Source organism: Callithrix jacchus, chromosome 7 (genome assembly GCF_049354715.1).
Source record: "Callithrix jacchus isolate 240 chromosome 7, calJac240_pri, whole genome shotgun sequence".
Taxonomy (NCBI): Eukaryota; Metazoa; Chordata; class Mammalia; order Primates; family Cebidae; genus Callithrix; species Callithrix jacchus.
Window position 1 is genome coordinate 63,643,227 of NC_133508.1, and position 20,594 is coordinate 63,663,820.

A 20,594-nucleotide genomic window follows, 5' to 3' on the forward strand; every position below is an offset into this window, starting at 1 on the left:
ATCTTTAAAAGGTCTAGGAACACCCGCTGGGAGGAGAAAAAAAGCAGCAGCGGCAGGGAAAGAACTTTGCAAACCGTGGGATCCAGGGCTCCTCTGTGGTGCCACCAAGGTTTGCAGGCTCAGCGGCAGCGATGAGGTATTTGTTCTGCGAATGAAGGACCCTACCTAGCGTGAAATCAGCCCAGCCAGATCCCCAACCCACCAGAACAGCAGTGGTCCCTCTGCGTTAACTCCAGTGAGGTGGGAGGAGGGGGTCCTGGAGAGCCCTGCGGCCCAGGAGAGACCAGGCGGAAATGATTCGGCCAAGGGCAGCATAAGGTGTGGGAGGAGCACTGCACAAGGAGTCAAGCCTCCTGTGTAATAGCCCAGACTCTCTTAGCACAGAGGCCTTAGGCAAGACCCCTCCACCGGGTGGAGACCAGATTCCATGATTTTCTAAACACCAGCTACCAGAGTTTATGACTCTGAGAGGCAAAACCAGGGAATATGAAGTTCCCTTTGCGGCCAAAACCTGGGGAGAGGCGAACGGGGACGGGATGCCTTAGCGGGGCAAAATCCGGCGAAGGGTAGGACCTGAAGGGTTTGGGGAATGCCCTGAAAGCGTAGCAGGGGAGGGGGCGGGTTCAGGGCGTGCCCGTCTCTGATTGGCTGCGCTGCCCGTCGCTCCGCCCTGTGTTCTATAAGACGCGCGGGCGGCGGGCGCGGCCCAGGCTTGGGGGCTGCGGCTGAGTCTAGCTTTTCGGGTGCTGGGTGCTCATCCTCCCAGCGCACCGACAGCCGCAAACCGCCGGGGGGCGGGGGATGCCGGGCTGCCGCATCAGCGCTTGCGGCCCGGGGGCCCAAGAAGGGACGGCTGAGCAAGGGTCGCCGCCGCCGCCCCGGGAGCCCATGCCATCCCCTCAGCCCCCGCCCCCAACTCCGACCTTGACCCTGACCCCGACCCCGGCTCAGTCCCAGCTGCTGCCAGACAGAGCCGGGACTTCGGCAGGCGCGGCCGAGGGCCAGGAGCTGCAGCGCTGGCGCCAGGGCGCTAGCGGGGGCACGGGGATCGCCGGGCCCGGAGGGGACTCTGGCGCGGCAGCGGGGGCAGGAGGCCGCGCTCTGGAGCTGGCGGAGGCGCGGCGGCGGCTGCTGGAAGTGGAGGGCCGCCGGCGCTTGGTGTCCGAGCTGGAGAGCCGCGTGCTGCAGCTGCACCGCGTTTTCTTGGCGGCGGAGCTGCGCCTAGCGCACCGTGCGGAGAGCTTGAGCCGCCTAAGTGGCGGCGTGGCGCAGGCCGAGCTCTACCTGGCGGCGCACGGGTCGCGCCTGAAGAAGGGCCAGCGCCGCGGCCGCCGCGGCCGTCCCCCTGCGCTGCTGGCCTCTGCGCTCGGCCTGGGCGGCTGCGTGCCCTGGGGCGCCGGGCGACTGCGTCGAGGCCACGGCCCCGAGCCCGACTCGCCCTTCCGCCGCAGCCCGCCCCGCGGCCCCGCCTCCCCGCAGCGCTGACCTCCACGCCCGGACTCCTGGCCACCCCGACAGGCCTCACCAAGGTGCCGACCGACCGACTGATCGCGGACGCTGACTGGATGGAAGACGGATCTGCAGGAAGAGACAGTGGGGGGCCAGGGGCACGGTAGAGGAGGCTGAGGTGCGCTCTTGGCTGGTGCGTTCGAGGGTCAGGGCGTGTTGGGGGGCTGGTCCAGGGCCCCGGAGCTCCCTTCCCTGGGACTGCCGGCTTCTGCTGGGTCCCCAGGAAAGCTGCCACTTTCTGTTCCCTTCTCTCCCCGACCATCTGGGTAGTAAGGTTGTAGGTAGCACCAAGTCTCCATTCTAAGAGTTGGACTCTTGAGGGGGGCTCAGATCCCAGGAACGGGTTGGTGGCAAACTTTACCATTTGGAACCTGCGGCATGGATGCAGCAACGCCCATCCTCACCCCCACTTGCGTTGCCTTTCCCAGACCCCTCGGGACTGTGAGCAGTCTTGCCCTTGAGTCTGCTGCTTCCTGGCGCCGCCCAGCTCCATGCCTTCAGGACAGAATAATTAGGCCCCAGGATGGAGTGGGGGCTGGCACAGGGCTGTACCACTGAATTCCGCTCTAGGCCTGTTTCCCATCTGGGGAGACAGAATCCCAGAGAGGTTTAGGATTTGTTCCCTTCATACTTGGGCCCTTCTGCTTCTAGAAGACAGCTTTTCTTATGCCCTCATGCAGCTGTGCTAGGACTATGGCCTGACTCAGATAACCAGGACAGGGTGTCTGGCACCTGCTTGCCCAGGGATCCTTACATAGCAAAACCTAGAGACTTAGCTCCCAACCTGTCCCTAAGATGGATAGGCCAGGGTGGAACCAGGTGATACCCTTTAACAGGCCCCAAGGGGACAGGTAATGACATCAGCTTCCAGAAAGGGGGGCTTTAAATGGCCAGATCTGTGGTGAGATCTGCTTCTCTTACTGTCCAAATGCCCTTCAGCCTCCCATTCCTCTGTCCCCACTCAGCTGTGAATGACCTGGCTACTGCATTGCTACTCGCCAGCTGAGTTAATTGCACTCACCTGTCAGTCTGTGAAGTGGATCTCTTCACCTCCCAGAGGGGCTGTAGTGGTGATAACACAGGGCAGAGGTCCTTCTTCTTACCCCCTAAATCATGGAAAGGTAATTTATTATTTTAACTTACACCTAGAAACAGACACTGCTCTTGCTGATAGAGCCACATGCTAATTTAAAGTCCATCTTTTACAGAGTGAAGAGGGAATTTCTCTATGTCACAGGCCAGTGAGGGAAGAACCAAGGTCCCTGGCCTGTGTGTGCCCTTCCCACAGTACCCTGGGCTGGGGCTAGGGAGAGTTGGCTTCTGGATCCTGTCTGCTCTGTGACTGACAACAACTCTGGGCCTCTTTCCTCAGTCCCTTTCAGGGTCAGGATGTCGGAATGGAGTAAAGTGGGGAGGCTGCTTTCTCCCACGGGAATCTGGGAGGGTCAGGTACACTCCTCTGACAGGCTGAGAATTGGGGCCCTTACTGGATCCTCTCTCATCAGCCCTTCTCCCAGGATACCAAACTTTTTGGCTGGTTTCTCAGTCAACAGCCAGGATTTCCTGAACCCCTTCTTAGCTGGGGAAGGGAGGTTCTGGAGGGGGTCTCAGAGCCTCTGACAAAGCTAGGGGACCCCAGGGAAGTAGTGAAGGGGGCAATGCTATCCTCTGGTCTTTCCAGACAGGAAACATCTTCCAAAACCACTTGGGTCGTTTGGGGTCTAGAGGATTAGAGAGGACAGGACTTCTTGGAGGTGACACAGGGAACTCAGCTCAGGTCTTGGTGCTGGGCTGCAGCGAGGACTGTTTGTTTTCTGGGTTGCATGGGAGGGGGCACTTGATCCAGAGAAGCTTTTAGCTAATGATGTAAAGTGCACTGTGCCGTCATAGTTTTGGCTTTCTCCAGGATTTATTTGTAATCAGCTTGTCCTGATTTGGGGTAGGGTGGGTGAGTAGAGAATTAGAGATGACACTGGCTAGTGTGTGTGTGAATGGGCGGGGGGGGGGGGGTAACTGGAGATTGGTCCTGGTGTCACAGGCAGCTCTGCCCCCTCCCTCCACTTCCAGATGTTCCACTGCTCCTCACCAAGCTTCCTGGCCAGGGCACAAACACACAGACTTGAACCTCAGCTCCTAGTTAGTGCTGTGTCCACTACCTCACAGGCAACTAACAAAAGGCACCTTTCCACACCTGCCTGACCCTCCAAGTCCCCCTCTAGAAACTCACCTGTCTGGCTCCATTCAGGCTGGGCGCGGTGGCTGTAATCCCAGCACTTTGGGAGCCCAAGGTGGGCGGATCACAAGGTCAGGAGATCGAGGCCATCCTGGCTAACACGGTAAAACTCTACCTCTATTAAAAGTACAAAAAATTAGCTGGGTGTGGTGGCAGGCAACTGTAATCCCAGCTACTTGGGAGGCTGAGGCAGGAGAAACGCTTGAACCCGGGAGGTGGAGGTTACAGTGAGCCGAGATCGTGCCGCTGCACTGCAGCCTGGGTGACTTTTAAGGAGGCCACAGCTGTGCCCATCACTCACTCCCTAGGGGCAGGAACCCTCTGCTTTAAGGGCTTATGTCTCCCAGCCCTTTTCCTGGCAGCCTTTCCTGGCTGTCACCATCCCAAGGGACTCCTTGAGGGTTGAGCAGTTTGTTGGAGGCCAGCTCTAGCATGGGACAGAAGACTGACCCACCTTTTCTCCTCAAATGACTTTCAGAACACTTTCTTGGTGGCCCCCAGCTCTGGAGAGTACAGGGATCTTGGGGGATATGTGAATTGAGGACACTGAGAGCCACCAGTGAATTTAGATCTCAGCAAAGGGAAATGAGGGGCACAGGAGCCTTTCCTCAGGATGGTGCTTAGGGCTGGGAGACTAGTTCAAGGTTCTAAACTGAGACCTGCCCCTACCTGGATAACCATGTGTATGGTGCCACCAGAGGGCAGTGTGGGGCTGCTTTCTCAAGACGAGGGGGTGCGGCCTGGAGCACATTTGGTGCTTTATTGTTCCCACCCCGAATCGTCCCTTTCCCCGGTAGTCCAGGGGTTCCCAGGACTTGAACTGTAGGGGTCTGGGAGAAAGAGCAGGGTAGTCGCAGTCGGCACATTCCTAGAGCGGGAGTGTCGTTCTGGTGATGGCTTCCTGAGTAGGGTGGATTGGAGGCCACAGCAGTGACCATCGCCGACTCCCTAGGGGTAGGAACCCTCTTTGAAAGGGGAGCAAAGGACGCCCCTTTGGCTGGGCTGAGCCTGGAACCCCAGAGAGGAAAGACTTCCAGGAAAGACAGCCCTTTTTGGGGTCACCATCAGGATGAAAGACCTGAGTCATTTTGCATTCACGGATTTGTTACACTAATTGATCAGAACCCAGGGTCCCGTTGCCAGTGGTGGCCAAGGTTGCCTCTTAGAGATTAGGCCGGAGCAGGCTGGGTGCAGTGGCTCATGCCCGTAATCCTAGCACTTTGGGAGGCTCAGGTGGGCAGATCACAAGGTCAGGAGTTCGAGACAAGCCTGGCTAATATGGTGAAACCCCATATCAACTAAAAATACAAAAAAATTAGCTGGGCATGGTGATGCATGCCTGTAATCCCAGCTACCTGGGAAGCTGGGGCAGGAGAATTGCTTGAACATGGGAGGCAGAGGTTGCAGTGAGCCTTTATTGTGCCACTGAACTCTAGCCTCGGTGACAGAGCAAGACTACGTCTTAAAAAGAAAGAGATTAGGCTGGAGCCACAGAACATGGCCGAGGTGCTCCAAGCCTCAAGCCTACAGCCACTCTCCTTCCCTAAGCCTGTCAGTGGGCTCCTCAAGAACAAATTAGGTGCCCAGGCTTCTCAGAGCTGAAGGAGAGACTCCCTGTCATAAGAGCAGTGTAGGTGGAGGTATTTGGGAAAGCTTGGAGATCCCCAACCTACTTCCCCCCGCCATTAGTCCTTGACTGCACCCTGGCCAGGGGCGATGGGGGAAGGGAACCCTTGGTTCTGGAGTAATATCTTAACCACCTCCTCTATGCCAGGCCCTTGAGCACTTTACACCCATTAATGTGTTCCAGTCCTTGCCACCACTCTGCAAAGTAAGGGTTATTATCCCCATTTCCACAGGTGAAGAAACAGGGAGGGCGGGTGACTTGCCTAAAGACATAGGAGCTGTAACTGGGGGATTCCTTAAACATTAGGCTGTATGGTGATTCATTTATCAGGACCCTTCTAAAGAGGTGTCCATTTAGGGGGATATCTGGGTTCCCACATTCCAGGCTGTGTATAGTGACTCCTGGTCCTTGGGTCTTGGAAGGGACATGAGATGCTGGACGGGTGGCAGAAAGTGCCCCTCCCCCCAGAGTCTGGGCACACCCCAGCCTGCTTGGGCTCTGGGGGGTGAGTCAGGCTGAGTCAGCACACATGGCTTCTGAGGAGGGTGGGCCAAGGATGCTCTGGGCTTAAGCCTCCCAAGGGCTTGCTTTGGAGGGCTGCTTCCTCTCCCTGCATATCTGGGCTGGAATGTTTGGTGTCAAGGAGAGCAAAGAGCTGGGATGGCAGAGGAGGAGGATGACACACTTCACGGTGGGGGCAAAAAGGGAACAAGACAGACCTGACATTTAGTCCTGGCCTGGAACTCCTCGACTGAGTGATCCTGAGTAATGCCTTCCCTTTTCTGAGCCAGTTTCTTCTGATTTTTTTTTTTTTGGTATTTTTTCTTTTTCTTTCTTTCTTTTTTTTTTTTCAGATCCAGACCTACAAGATGTTTTTGTATTTTTGCGGGGAGCTAGGAAGTAGAAAACTTGAATATTAAATTAGAAGTCATACTAAGTACCTAGTACATGGTAGAGATCCATAAATGATGGAACCAACCTGCCCAGCCCTGGAGAGGCCACCAGGACAGAACCCCGGGCAGTGTGGGCTTCTGCTTCTCCAAAGCATCACCATATCAGGAATCCCTGGAATGGGCCCTGGGGAACTCCATAAGGGGAAAAGTGGAGGAGGGGCAGGCTTTTCATCCCAGGAACATTCCATTCTAACTGCTCAGGCTAGGGAATCCCAGCCAAGGACAAAGGCCCAAGGGAACCACTGCTTCCCCCAGGATCCCCATTCCATACTATTGCCTCCTGCATCTTCTCTCCACAATGGCCCTTCTTCAGGCAGATTTCAAGTCGAAGGGCCTTGACTTGGGTGGGGCTGGGTGGCTGTGGGAAAGAGGTCATTAAAGCTCTTGGAATTATTCTTTCCAGCTCCTTCCAACTCCTCAGAGCCTCCACTCTATGGATCTGGACTCCTGGATTCGGCTTCCTCCCTGGGCACTTCAGGAAGACTCTGAGAATTGACCTTACACAACCCCGCGCCCTCCTTACAGGAGCCTCTCACTTCACATTGGCAAGGGGCTGGGTTCTGGGGAACTGGCCAACACTCGGAATTTCTTCATGTACCCCACATTTGACTTTGGCTTACACTGCACAATTGGAGAGGTTGCTACAGGTCCCTGAGATGCAGTCAGATTAAGTGTAGCAAGCATTGCCAATGGGAAACTGAAAATAGTTTCTTTTATTTTCTTCCCTTTCCCCCACCCCATCCCGGGCCAGGAATTTCTTTTAGACATAGTCATCATTCATAAACAAGTCACAGCCCAGCAGGGGTCCCCATTTTAGTAGATGTCATTGCTTCAAAGTCTAAGGGTGAGGGAGGCCTGTTTGAGGGAAAACATTAGTTTGAAAAATCCCTGTTTCCTTCATCCACTGCCCTTGTTTGCTCCACGTGGGAGTGTACCTGCGGCCCCTCAGAAAGAGAGTCTGCTGGCTCCTACGGGGTAGGGTGAGGGACACACCTTTTTCTCAGGAAGAGGTAGTGGCAATGTAAAACATCTAGGCAATGTTTTAAATGAAAAAAAGGAAGCACATTTACGCAAACATCCGGGTAATAGAGGGAAGAGGGGCACATTTACACAGCCCAGAACTTGTAGAATTCTGCCAAGTGAATGTATATTGAATTAGTCTTCTGCCTTATACATTCAGGAAGAATAAATTTCCATAATGAGAGGCAAATGCATTGGGTTTTGCGGTTTACTTTGCCAAGTGTCCTTGCTGTCTTTCCTCTGTGTCTGTTATGGCTATTTAAGTTGACAGTTCCTGGAGCGGCTTCTATCTTGTTTGATTTGGCAGTCTGGCCCTGTCAACTGACTTTGATTAGCAGACCCATTCTCCCTTGACCTGGCTCACGGCCACCTGCTCTTACCCCCTCCTCAGGAAGTCTTCCTCATTAAAGGATGTGATGAGGGAGCTCAGGGATGAGAATGCACATGTGAGACCATGTGACACAGGGGGGTTGGGTGTATTGGTGACAACATGGCAGTACGATGGCCTGTGGGGGTTGTGTGACTGTGTGTGACTGTGCTGGTGACCATGTGGACCTGTTTGTCAGTGTCTAAGCAAGAGATTCCATACTCAAACTAGGAAGTGTTTGAAAAATAGGCTATTCTGGCTTGGCATGGCGGCTCATGCCTGTAATCCCCACACTTTGGGAGGCCAAAGTAGGAGGGTAGCTTGAGCCCAGGAGTTCAAGACCAGCCTGGGAGATCCCTTACCTATAAAAATGAAAAAATTAGCCGGGGGGGTGGCACATGCCTGTGGTCCCAGCTACTTGGGAGGGTGAGGTGGGAGGATTGCTTGTAGCCCAGGAGGTCAAGGCTGCATTGAGCTGTGATTGTACCACTGTGCTCCAGCCTGGGTGACAGAACAAGACCCTATTTCAAGAAATAAAACAAAAAGACTATTTCCAAAGGCGTGGGCTGGGCTTAAGAAACTAACAAGGGGCCAGGCACGGTGGCTCACGCCTGTAATCCCAGCACTTTGGGAGGCCGAGGCAGGTGGATCATGAAGTCAAGAGATCGAGATCATCCTGGTCAAAACGGTGAAACCCCGTCTCTACTAAAAAAAAATACAAAAAATTAGCTGGGCATGGTGGTGCGTGCCTGTAATCCCAGCTACTCAGGAGGCTGAGGCAGGAGAATTGCCTGAACCCAGGAGGCAGAGGTTGCGGTGAGCCGAGATCATGCCATTGCACTCCAGCCTGGGTAACAAGAGCGAAACTCCCCGTCTCAAAAAAAAAAAAGAAACTAACAAGGGGCTTGGTGTGGTGGCTCATGCCTGTAATCCCAGCACTTTGGGAGCCTGAGGTGGGCAGATCAACTGAGGTCAGGGGTTTGAGACCAGTGTGGCTAACATGACAAAACCCTGTCTCTACTAAAAATACAAAAATTAGCTGGGCTTGGTGGTGCACACCTGTAGTCCCAGCTACTCGGGAGGCTGAGGCAGGAGTATCGCTGGAACCTGGGAGGCAAACGTTGCAGTGAGCCGAGTGTGTCACTGCATGCCAGCCTGGGTGAGTGCCATCCCCCGCCAGAAAAGATACTAACAAAGGATGGTGCCGCTCTCTGGGGCCAGCAAGTGAGAAACCTTTATAACGCCTGAGTCTGAGGGTGAGGAGAGGTCACTGTGGAGTGGGGCCCCTGACAGGAAGGGATATGACCAACCATGGCAACCCGGTGGAGAGGGAACAAAGAGAATAAACATCTCCTACTCCTCCCTTAAGTCTTCTTAAGATGCTGGGATGTCTCACTGGCAACCCAACAGGAAGCTGGGGAACAAGGGAGCAATTGATGCAGTCCACAGATGTCAGGCCCCAGGGCGCAGAGCAGAAGTTTGGTGAGTGGATGTGGAAGGGCAGCATATCATTTAACTGTCTGAGGGTGTGCCTTGTTCCCCAAAGCCCACAGCAACACTCCTTCCCCATCCGGAACTCCCGCCACCCGTTGGGTCTGAAGGGGTGGGTGGACTGTTGCTTGGAGAGCACAGTGAGGTTGGAAGGTGGAGGGAGGACAGGGCTTTTCCCTCTCAGCCTTTGCCTTGCTGGCTCTAAGTCCCAGTTCCTGATCCCTGCCTGTCCTGGTATCTTAGGTAGCCACAGGAATTGTCCACAGGAGGAACAATGCCAGCCACTGAGTCAGTGTTTTTCTCACACCCAGAAATACTGCACCATTCCCAAACATACCCACAGGCATGCTGCTGCCACCATGAGCCCTTGACAGTCATCACAAGCCATAACTAGTGTCACATGTGCATCAAGAAAACGTACATCTTGGCACAAACTACTACACTGTGACATAGTCACATACAAAATGACAAATGTCACAGTAATGTCAAATTATGTCCTGCTGTCACATACATACAGGAGACATACTGTCACATCATGTGAAATCACAGTGCAGGAGCAGGATGGAACAGCAATTGCTCTGGATCCAGAAAAACCTCTTTGACCTCTCTGGCCTCAGTTTCTGTGCCTGCCAAATGGAAAGAATACTTTGTTTCTTTGTGGAGTTGTTGCAAGGATGATATGAGAGATCATGATTGTGAAGACCTCAGCATAGTGCCTGCTGGAGTGAAACCCACCAGATATAGTGGCTGCTACTATGAACACGTGTCTCACACGCCCCCACTGCCTCGTGCCCGTGCATATGTGCAGGACCAGCATCTGCATGAGGCCAGCCAGACACCCTCAGGTACATGTGCCAGAGCACGTGCACATTCACCAGCAAGCTCTGTCCAGAATGCTCTTTCCCTAGACATCCTTATGCTCACCTCCCACCACCTTTGTCTTTGTTCAATCAAATGTCACCTTTCAATGAGTTGCACCCTGACTTTCTTTTTCAATTTGCAAGCCCCAGCATTTCCAGTCCCTTACCCTGCTGTATTTTTTATAGTTTTACATATCATGGACCACATAAGAACAGACAGTCCAGTTTATTTTCTATCTACTCCATTAGAATGTAATCTTCACAAGGACAGGAATTTTGTCTTTTATTTGGTGATGTATTCCCAGCCTCTAGAACAGTATCTGGCACATGGTGGCTGAATGCGGTGTATACATACATGTACCACATGGGTTTCTGCCTTTTTTTTTTTGAAAAAAAGTTTCACTCTTGTTCCAACCTCCGCCTGCCCGGTTCAAGTGATTCTCCTGCCTCAGCCTCCCAAATGGCTGGGATTATAGGCATGCGCCATCGTACCCAGCTTATTTTCTATTTTTAGTAGAGGGTTTCTCCATGTTGGTCAGGCTGTTCTTGAACTCCCGACCTCAGGTGATCTGCCTGCCTCGGCCTCCCAAAGTGCTGGGATTACAGGCATGAGCCACTGCGCCTGGCCTGGTTTCTTCAGCCTTTAAGACAAACACATCCAGGTGAACCCCAACCCCCAGCCCAAAAAGGTAAGTCTGTTGTATTTACAGTGAGCCTCTTATGCCAAGTCTCAAATGGCCAACTCAGGAGCTGGGACAAACTTAGTCCTTCCCATGACCCTAGTTGGGGTGGGCACAGTTGGGATGGGGGTGGGTGTCACCAAGCAAAGAAAGCCTTTCTGTTTGCCTTCCAGCTATTTTGAGCCCAGCAGAAAGGACTCAGAGCAGGTGCGGTGGCTGGACTTACCTGGTGACCTGGAGCCTCCTCTGCAGCCTTGTTTTTTCTACCCTGGCTAGAACCATCAAAGTCACCACTTCAGAGGCCCCTAATGAGGCTGAATAAGTTAAGGGCTTTGCAATCCTTAGATCAAAGAGGCTGGGTAAACAGTGGGCAGCGTCCAGGCCCATGACTGACTGGCTGATGCCTTGAGGGTACAGCATCCTGGGAGCTTGCGGTTGACACTCCTAGACAGCCTGGCATGGCCCCATCTGGGTTTGGAAAGGGGAGACCCTCCTGCTCCAGAGGATCTGATTAGAGAGAGCCAGAGTACACTGGTCAGTGCTCTGGGTAAGGGAAGGCGCTGGAGGACTGAGGGAGCCTCTCCCAAGTAGAGGCCCTACCTGAGCTCAGGCTTGGGGGGACCCTAGGAGTTCCCCAGTCTCAGCTGCCTTTACTGGAGGGGCCACCAGTCCAGATTCATCCAGCCTGTTCTCTAGCTGCTCCCTTGAAGAGATGGGGTAGACAGAGCTGGGCTCAAGTACCCCTGAGCACTAGAGTCTGAGGCTAGGCCCAGAGCTATTGGATTCCAGGTAGAAAACATGAAAATATTTACTTCTTAACAAGAGTCCTAGCCCTGCTGAGGCAATGTGCAGGTTCAGGTTACACGTGTAGACAGCAGCTCCCAGTGTACAGCTGGTCAGGCTGCGGCTGATGCTGGGGGAAGGAGAAACAGTCCCTCAGACACAGCCCAGGCTTCAAACCCTGTCCCCCACAAATGCTACTCTCCACATTATAAGCCAGACTCCAACTGGAGGAGGCAGCTGCAGCCCCCACAGCTATGGAAGGTCCTTCTTTCCCCAGAGAAAGCATGGCACTAGGCTCAGTGTAGACCATCTTTATTGGCAGGTGTTAGGAGTGCAAAATAGCAACAAATCCAGGGGAATGTGCAGGGCGGTTACAGGGCTCCCCCCCCCCCACATGAGAGCCCTGTAACCAAGCCAGTGGGGCAGGAATGTTGACTTCACTGTGGCAAATTAGGCTCAGCACCCTCCGAAGAACAAGCTCCCAGGCAGGAGGGCTCCTTGCAATACAAGGGGGAAAGGAGTGACACCCTGGAAGGGCTTGGGCTGTGACCCGGCCTGCGCTGCTTGGCTCCTGTGCACTGCCCATCTCAACCCTTCAAGAGGAAGGCTTCACAGCTTAGGGTATCTATTTCAGAGAAGCAGGGTAAACCCAGCCCTCCCCAAACCAAGGTAGCTGCCTCATGCCTCAGTTTCCCACCCCCTAGTGATTACCCAAGTTGGACCATCAGGCCCTGTAGTGGCCCAGCCTAACCCAAAGTGACAAGTCCCTGTAACATACCATATATCAGTCAGTGTGTGGGCTACAGGCCCTCCAAAGCTGCCGGGATCACCACAGGCCGGCCCTAGTCAAAAAGGCCCTTGTAGGCCATGGGAATCAATCTGAGGTGCTGGGGATTAAGGCTACCACCCCAAACTTGCTTTGTCTCCTGAAGGCAACTGAACTCCAAGACAAATGGCTCCTGTACCCCGCTGTCATGCTGGGTCCAAAAGTGTGATGCAATAACCAAAGGGTCCTCCAGCTGAGAACTCCAGCCTGGCCTTAAGCCCACAGTGGCCCTGTGCTCAGGGCAGTCTGGTTTGTTCAATAGAAGGCCCAACCCTGCAGTGCTGGGCCACCTGGCACAGGCTGCCTATCCCTGATCATGTCCTCCACACACTCTTGGAGGCCCCACCCCACCCTGTGAGACCTAGTCCCTTCCCTTCTGGCCAGGGTCTGAGTCAGTTACAAGGCAGCCAGGTGGGATAGGCACGAGTGAGGAGAGGCTGCACAGGGGTCACATAATAATTGACAGTGGCCGGCACAACGCCATCGGTGCCTGGTGGGCGCCAGGCCAGGGCAGCAGTGGCAGCAGGGCCCTGCTCAGCCAGTGCCTGCAGCGCCAGTGCAGCAATGAGGCCCAGCGTCTGGCGGCGCTCATGGTTCATGAGGCACACGGTACTCTCGTTGACCACCCGGTGTAGTGTCACCAGGCAGGAGTAGCGGCGGGCGGCATCAGCTCCACCGAAGTGGGCCTCTAGGTAGCGCTCTAGGGTGCGCCGCTGCTCCACCAGGTCCGGAAAGTCGATGAAGAAGCGGGAGCACATGTAGCGTTGCAGGGCACGCACGTCGGTGCTGGGCCGGGGCCGAAAGCCCCGCACCAGGAGGTGGCAGTACTTGAGGAGGCCACCACCTCGGATCTCCTCCGGACTGCGCGTGGCGATGACACGGTGCCGCAGGTGCTCCAGGGCCTCGGCGAAGTCCCCATACAGGCTTTCGCCTGTGACCGTCGGGTGGAAGGCCTCAGACATGGGAGTGGACGAGCACTGGCCAAAGAGCAACAGGGAGTCCAAGATGATCTGGAAGGAGTCTATGCTGAATTCAAACTGGCGTCTCACTGAGTCCACAAACTTGAGCTCCACGTTCTTGCCGCTCTTGTTAGACAGTGAGATGAGGCTCCAGCGGTCTGAGTCTGTACACACTTTCACCAGCTTCTGTACGTACGCCTCCTTGAGCGTCAGTGGGGTGATCTTGGCCCGGCTCACACCGGCCGGCAGGAAGTCTAGCAGGCAGGCCAGCACCACTGCCTTGGTCAGCTGGAAGGATGCCTCACTGCGCAAGTCCACCTGGAACACTAGGTCCAGGTCCTTGTAGCCCAGGCCACTCTCAGGGTGTAGCACGTGGCTGGCAGCTGAACCATGCAGCCGCACACTGTGCACGCGTAGTCCCTGCTCCTCCAGGCTGCTGCGGACCACCTGTGGAGGGGACAGCAGGAGGGAGAGGTGTCAGGAGCAGGCCCCAGGGGTCCACCAAGGGCTTCCATGCAATCATCACAGTAACCTCAACCACTGTTGGCCCCTAACCAGCTGTTATGCCTTTGGAAAGTCATTTAACTTTTTTGGGGGGTGGGGGAAGTCATTTAACTCTCTAAGCAGAATGTAGAGAATGGCCCATCTGGAGGAATGACTCAGAAAGAATAGCAATGATAATAGCTATTTATGCATGGAATTTACTAAATGGCAGGTCACTTAATCCTCACAATAACCCTGTGAGGTGGATACTATTATTCCCACTTTCAGATGCAAAAATGGAAGTACAGAGGGGCCAAGTACCTAGCTCAAAAGCAAACAGCTGGTGAATGCAGAGGTGGGAATAAAACTGAGCCCAAGTCTTAACCATGCTATTCATCTCTCTCAAACTGCTAGGAAAACAGTTTTGTGACAGGCACTGTGCTGACTGCTCAAACATGTTGGGAATATGGTTAGCAGTTCACATTCATGACCACATTAACCTTCCTGATAATCCTACATTTGAGTATTATTATTTTGATTGATAGATGGAAGACTGAGGCACAGAGAGGTTAAGAAACATGTCCAAGGTCATAGAGCGGTCAGGCTGAGATCAGAACCCAGGTTAGCTGGATACTCAAGTTCATGTATGTCCTTTTGACTATGATGTACTCATCCTAATTCATCCTTACAAGGACCCAGTGAGGCAAATATTACATACTTTTATTTGCTTTCAGATGAGGAAACTGAGGCTTATAGTCAAACAGGCTTACAGGTGAAACAACTAAGGCCCAGTGAAAAGTCTCAGCCCTCAGCCCCCAGGCCTGATGGCACATGACAGATAAACCTAGAAGTGGTCCCTCGGCTGAGGTACCAGGTGGGGAGAAGAGTAAGCTGAGGGTCGGGGACGTTCAGATTCCTCAGTAACCCAAAGTTGTTCTGAAAGTGACCAGGCACCATTCCTGCCCTGAGTGCTTCTGCAACCCTGCCTTGCTGCCAAGTCAGCACCCAGCTCTAGACTAGGCTGTTCTCCTTTCCTCCCAGGGAATTACTACAAAGAATGTACCTAAGTGCTGAGAAGGCAAGCTGTGGTGGGGCAATCTGAGGCGGGCGGCGCCCTTCAGGAAGACTTCCGGGAGGAGCACCTTTACTAGAAGATATTGTCATGGCAACGGGAGGGTAAGCACCTGGCTGTCAGGAACACAGAGGGTGGAGGAGGGAGGCTAGGCACCTAGTGAGTGCCAGCACTGGACCTCGTGGCCAGAATCTATGCGAACAGGTCTTTTTTTTTTTTTTTTTGAGATGGAGTCCAGGCTGGAGGGCAGTGCGATCTCAGCTCACTACAACTTCCGCCTCTGAGGTTCAAGTGATTCTCCTGCTTCAGCCTCCAGAGTAACTGGAATTAAAGTCACCTGCCATGACACACAGCTATTTTTTGTATTTTTAGCAGAGACAGCGTTTTGCCATGTTGGTCAGGCTGGTCTCAAACTCTTGACCTTGTGATCTGCCTGCCTAGGCCTCCCAAAGTGCTGGGATTACAGGCATGAGCTACCATGCCAGGACAGGTCTTTATTTTTTAATAAGGAATTTTTTCTGCCTTTACAAATCCCCTTCTCTACCTTTCCCTCCATTTCTTTCTTTCTTTCTTTTTTTGAGAGAGTTCTGCTCTTGTGAACCAGGCTGGAATGCAGTGAGTGAGTGCATGCAGTGGCACAATCTCAGCTCACTGCAACCTCTGCCTTTGGGCTCAAGCAATCCTCCCACCTCAGCCTCCCAAGTAGGTGGGATTACAGGTGTGTGCCACCACACCCAGCAACTTTTTTATTGTTTGCAGTGATGGGATCTTGCTACTTTACCCAGACTGGTCCCAACGCCTGGACTCAAACTCTTTTCCTGCCTCAGCCTCCCAAAGTGCTGGCATTATAGGCATGAGCCACTGTGCCCGGCTCGGGACAGGTCTTTATGATCTTCTGGGAAACTGAAGCTCGCAGGAGTTATGTCACCTGCACAAGATCATGCAGAGATGCCTTCAAACCCGTGTATGGCTGACTTCAAAGCCTATCCTGAATGTACCACATTACAGTCCCAGGGTTTGGAAGGAGCATAGACTCCTCCTTCTCTTTCCAAATTTTGAAGGCAATCCTCAAGTCACTGAAGCCCAGAGCCAGAGTAGTTGGGGAACAGGAAGGTGGGGGTTGGGAAATGCCTTGGCCAGACAGGGCCAGTTGCTGCAGTCCAGCCTGTGGAACTTCTAACCCACACCCTGTCAGCTGGCAGCTGTGCCTGCATGGGCCAAAGACCTTGGTCCAAGGACTGCCAAGCCTGCAGAGAAGACCAGCCACTTCCTCAAATCCCATTAGGGCTGACTGAGGCTTACTTGGTGCCAGCTCCTGCTCCCAGGCCGGTGCCCACCCCAGGGCATGGCACCTGGCCTAGTGAGTAGGCAGGAGTACTCTTGTTAAATCCCCTGCGTCAGGGCCATGGGGCCAGCTGTGTCAGCCAGCCAGTCACTGCTGTCTCCTTCCCAGGTGTGACTACTGCCAGTTTGGCAGGCGGTCCCCAGTTACCACCACACCCAAGTACTGCAGGGCAGCTTGGTGCCTCCTGAATCAGACTTTCCAGCCATGGAGGGGGCAATGGCTGCACCCTCCTTTCTCCCATGCCAAGACCCTCCCCACTCTGCTCCAGGCTGCTGCTGAGACCTGCGGGGAGGCTGACAGACGCTGTCAGCCAGCAGGCTCACAAAACTCACTTGCAGCGCAGCCTGATGCAGGCCCTCTGGCTGCAACTGGAGAGATCAGATTGTTCAGTTCAATCCTCTGGGCCCAGAGAAGCAAAGGACTTGTCCAAGGTTACACAGCTAATAAAAGGCCTCCTTGCCTGTAGTTTTGGGAAGCCTCCTTACAGTAGGGCGGGTCCCTTTAGCACAGATACAAGCAAGAACAGCATCTAGCTGCTCAGGTTGTCACTCCAGGCAAAGCCTTGTAGGGGTGGAGATGGAGATAGGTTCCAATTTTTGAGCCATAGGACAACTCAGCAGTGGTGAAAAGCCATGAGGCAACAGCCGGCACCACGCTCCCCCTCTCCCCTGCCCCCATCCCTGCACACATCCCAACAGCTTTCAAGGTTGCCAGCTTCAAGGTTGTGGATTTATTCCAAGAAACTTTCTTTCCTGTGGAGGCAGCTGTGCAGACCAGGTGAAAGCACCTGTCCCCTTTGGAGTCAGGAACTAGAGGGTGTTGGAAAGCAGCAGCCTAGTCCCAACTGAACAGACAGGGACACTGAGCCCAGCAAACAGAACTGACAACAAACAGCCCAGGCCCTGAATCCAAGTCCAACTTCCCAGCCCAGCTCTGAAGTCTCTGCCACCCTTCCTCACTGCTGCCAACAGCTCCCGGTTCTGTGCTCTCTCTGACCCGGGTCTGGAAGGACATGGTACCACCATCAAATTGTAAGGTTAGCTCCTATTGACCTGGAGTATTCCCCATCTGGCTAGGAGCACCTGAAGGGGTGGAGGCCGAGTCCCAGTCAAATCTGTGCCCTTGGCTTCCTAAACAGGGCTTGGCACAGAGCAGACACCAATAGGGGCAGTTTAAACCATACTGACAGGGCAAGGAGTTCTCCTCCCTCCAGGTACCCCCTGTTCTTGCAGAGGGAGGCTGCCACACTGGGCTCCACCTCCCACCCCCCGCCATGCCTGGGGCCAAAGTCATGGAGGTGCAGCAGCTGGGGCCCCAGGATTGACTTGACAGTCCTGGGGAGTAAAGCCTTGACTGGTTTCCCCAGGTGACTAGTTCCTTGAGCAGAGCAGCCGAGGAATGCTTCGGCCCCATGAGTCAGCCCAGGATAATCTGCCCTCACCCCATCCTGTTCCTAGTTCCTCCGGAGGGTGAGGGAGGTAATCTGCCAGCAGGCACCCCTCCCCCTCTGCAGGAAGCTAAGGTGGTAGGAGGCAAGGGAAAGGCCTGCTTCATCCAGCCGGTGAGTCTGCCTCCTCAGGAAGAAAGCTATCACCTGGCAGGAATCCACAGGAGTCCTCTCTGAGTTTCCTGGTTTCTTTTATCAGAGGAGCCTTCCTAAGACCTAGAAGTTGACCTTGGGAGCAGGGGTAGGGGTTGGAAAACATTGAACCTACCATAATCTGCTCCTGGGAAGACCCAAGATTCCCTGGGTTTGATTTTCACCTCATTAAGTAATCTTGGGTGGCTCACTGCCCCAGCTATAAAATGGTATTTCAGAACATGACATCGTCTGGGCTGTACAGATGAAAAAGCAGTCTTGGGGTCGTTGAGGTTCAGATAAAGGGAAGATTTGGAGTACCAAGGAGGAGGGAGGGGCCGTCAGAATTCTCTTCTCCCGTTCCTCAGGAGAGATGGGACGTGGGGCCTGAGGCCTGGGTCGGCCTTCATTTCCAATCTTGGGAAGAAGCAGCAGCACCTAAATTGGTCATTTAATGTTGCTGTTGGGGGTGGGGTATCAGGTCTGACCTTCAGCTTAATAAATCTTGGGCCACAACCGCAGCCGAGTGAGGGAGTCCCTGACAAGTTTTCCTGGCTTTTCCACAGGGCCCAGGGGGAAGGGCAGGTTTCTCCAGCAAAGGGCTGTAGGAACATAAGGCCTAGAGTCTACTCCTAGAACCTCGAGAGGAAAGGAGGCTGAGGTCCAGGGATGCCCAGATAGGGAAGGAAAATCTATTTTGAACTCAAGCATTCACACTCACCCACCCAGGGCCGCCTGGCATCTTTTGTCCTTGCAGGCAGAGACAAATTCTTCCCCAATGCCCTCGACATCCTTCTCCCCTCCCCCAGCCAGGGCCTGGGTGAGTGGTCCGTGGGGAATCAGAGTTCTCCAGGAGTCGAGATGGAAAAGCCAGATGGGGAAGGATTAGTAGATGCAGGGGTAGGTCTGGTCTGCGATTCATAATGCTATGTAATTGTTACAACCCTGTCCACGTTCCTCAGTTTCTCTAGCTGTCTAGAGAGTCAAACAGACTCCAAATGCCTTCCAGCCTCGAGAGCCTCAGAAGGGATTCCACCATATCCCCCGCCCAGCGTCCTCTCACCTGCACGATCTGCCGCGGCTGCACGCTCAGCGTGGGGAAATTGCCGCGCCCGTGGATGGGAATCGGCTCGCTTAGGAGAGCGTCCAGTCGCTTCACCTGTGGCCAGCTCAGCCCGCTCAGGTGCCGTCCGGGGGAGGCCGAGAAGGCCTCCGGGTCGGGGCCGCCGCCTACCGGGGCTACCGTGGCCACCGCCGTGGCCGCAGCCATCCCCACCTGCACAGCTGCCCCATCCCCGCGCTCAGCTCCGCTCTCCGACGGCATCATCTGCCCGGACCCCGGGCCCCGACGGCAGAAACCGTGGGGGTGGTTAAGGGGAGAGGACAGGAAGAGCGGCTGGGCAGGAGCCAAGGCGGGGGGCACGGAGGCAGGTACGAGGCGGCAGCGACGGCGAGACAAAGCCAAGGCACACCTCGGACGGCGACGACTGACCGACCCTAGCGCCTGCAGCCGGGAGCCCAGCGGACTCTTATAGGCCGCGGGCGACGTGCCCATTGGTCCCGGCCGCTGCCACACATCAGGAGCCGCCCCGCCTCTCGACGCTCAGGACATTGGTCGGCAGAGCTTTGCACGTGAGTCACTGTTCTCCAGAGAGATTCCGATTGGCTGGAGGGCACGCCCCTGCCCCGCCCTCCTCAAACTGAATTCCCTCCTTTGGTCCTTAAAGAACTTCTGTTCACTGTGATTGGCCCGTGTCTGGATTTAAAGGGACAGCGCCCCTTAGGGGCAGGAGGGAGGGAGGTAACCTGCGGAGTTTGTAGTCAAGCCACTGAGAAATTCCAAGTTTCTGTTTTTTGTGTTTTAGCGCTGAAAGAAATTGAGAAGTCACCGGGCCTTTGTCCTGGTCATCTGCTATTTTCAGAAGCCCAAAGAGATTGCGCCACGTGATCAACTCCGCACAGCACTGCTCATGATCTGGCAGTTTTTCAGAGCCTAGAAAAGGTATAATAATAAACTCTGTGCATACCATGGTAAAGGCTTTCTTTTTGTCTTTTTTTGAGACGGAGTCACACTCTGTCGCCCAGGCTGAAGTGCAGTGGCGCGATCTTGGCTCACTGCAACCTCCGCCTCCTGGGTTTAAGCTATTCTCCTGCCTCAGCCTCCAGAGTAGGCAAGTGACACCATGCCCAGTTAACTTTTTTGCATTTTTAGAAGCGAAGGCTTTTCACCATATTGGCCAAGCTGGTCTCAAATTGCTGACCTTGTGATCCACTTGCCTTGGCCTCCCAAAATGCTGGGATTACAGGCGTGAGCCACGGCACCTGGCCCTAAGGTAAAGGCTTTCTAAAGCACTCTGTTGATTAGCCTTTGCAAACCAGAGTATGATGAGTGTTGATGTACAGCATAGCAAATTTAGAGAAGGGGAGATCTGCTCAGAGAGGGTGTGTGATTACCCCACTGTCACAGAGCAAACTAGTTAGTTCCTGGTCCTGAACCAGTGCTATGGAATTTGTGGCTGATGCTTTTTCCACTGCACCTACACAGACCTTTCTGGGACTAGAGAATGAATAATATATTTACATGTTTCTCTGCAGGTCCAAGCTATTCTCCTGCCTCAGCCTCCTCAGTAGCTGTGACTATAGGCACCCACCACCATACTCAGCTAATTTTTGTAATTTTAGTAGAGACAGAGTTTCACCATGTTGGCCAGGCTGGTCTCAAACTCCTGACATTGTGATCTGCCCGCCTTGGCCTCCCACGTGAGCCACCGCACCCAACCTGTTTTTTGAGATGGAGTTTCACTCTT

At 54.2% G+C, this 20,594-nt stretch overlaps 2 protein-coding genes across 3 annotated transcripts; one reads left to right on the forward strand and one right to left on the reverse strand.

Annotated features, from left to right (window-relative positions):
• The first annotated feature begins 708 nt into the window (after positions 1–708).
• Positions 709–7,532, forward strand: TRNP1 (TMF1 regulated nuclear protein 1). 2 transcript variants are annotated; one of them, XM_035308300.3, is made up of 2 exons: positions 709–1,642; positions 6,726–7,532. In XM_035308300.3, the coding sequence occupies exon 1, from the start codon at positions 802–804 to the stop codon at positions 1,483–1,485; it is 684 nt and encodes a 227-aa protein (XP_035164191.1). In that variant the 5' UTR covers positions 709–801; the 3' UTR covers positions 1,486–1,642; positions 6,726–7,532. The 2 variants fall into 2 exon arrangements, with proteins under 2 accessions (XP_035164191.1, XP_035164192.1); XM_035308301.3 differs by having other exon boundaries at positions 709–1,627.
• A 4,287-nt stretch (positions 7,533–11,819) lies between these two features.
• Positions 11,820–19,289, reverse strand: TENT5B (terminal nucleotidyltransferase 5B). Its single transcript, XM_002750479.6, has 2 exons — positions 18,851–19,289; positions 11,820–13,755 (listed from the first exon to the last, which is right to left on the reverse strand). Exons 1-2 carry the CDS (start codon positions 19,112–19,114, stop codon positions 12,742–12,744), a joined length of 1,278 nt encoding a protein of 425 aa, XP_002750525.3. The 5' UTR covers positions 19,115–19,289; the 3' UTR covers positions 11,820–12,741.
• Between the last annotated feature and the right edge of the window lie 1,305 nt (positions 19,290–20,594).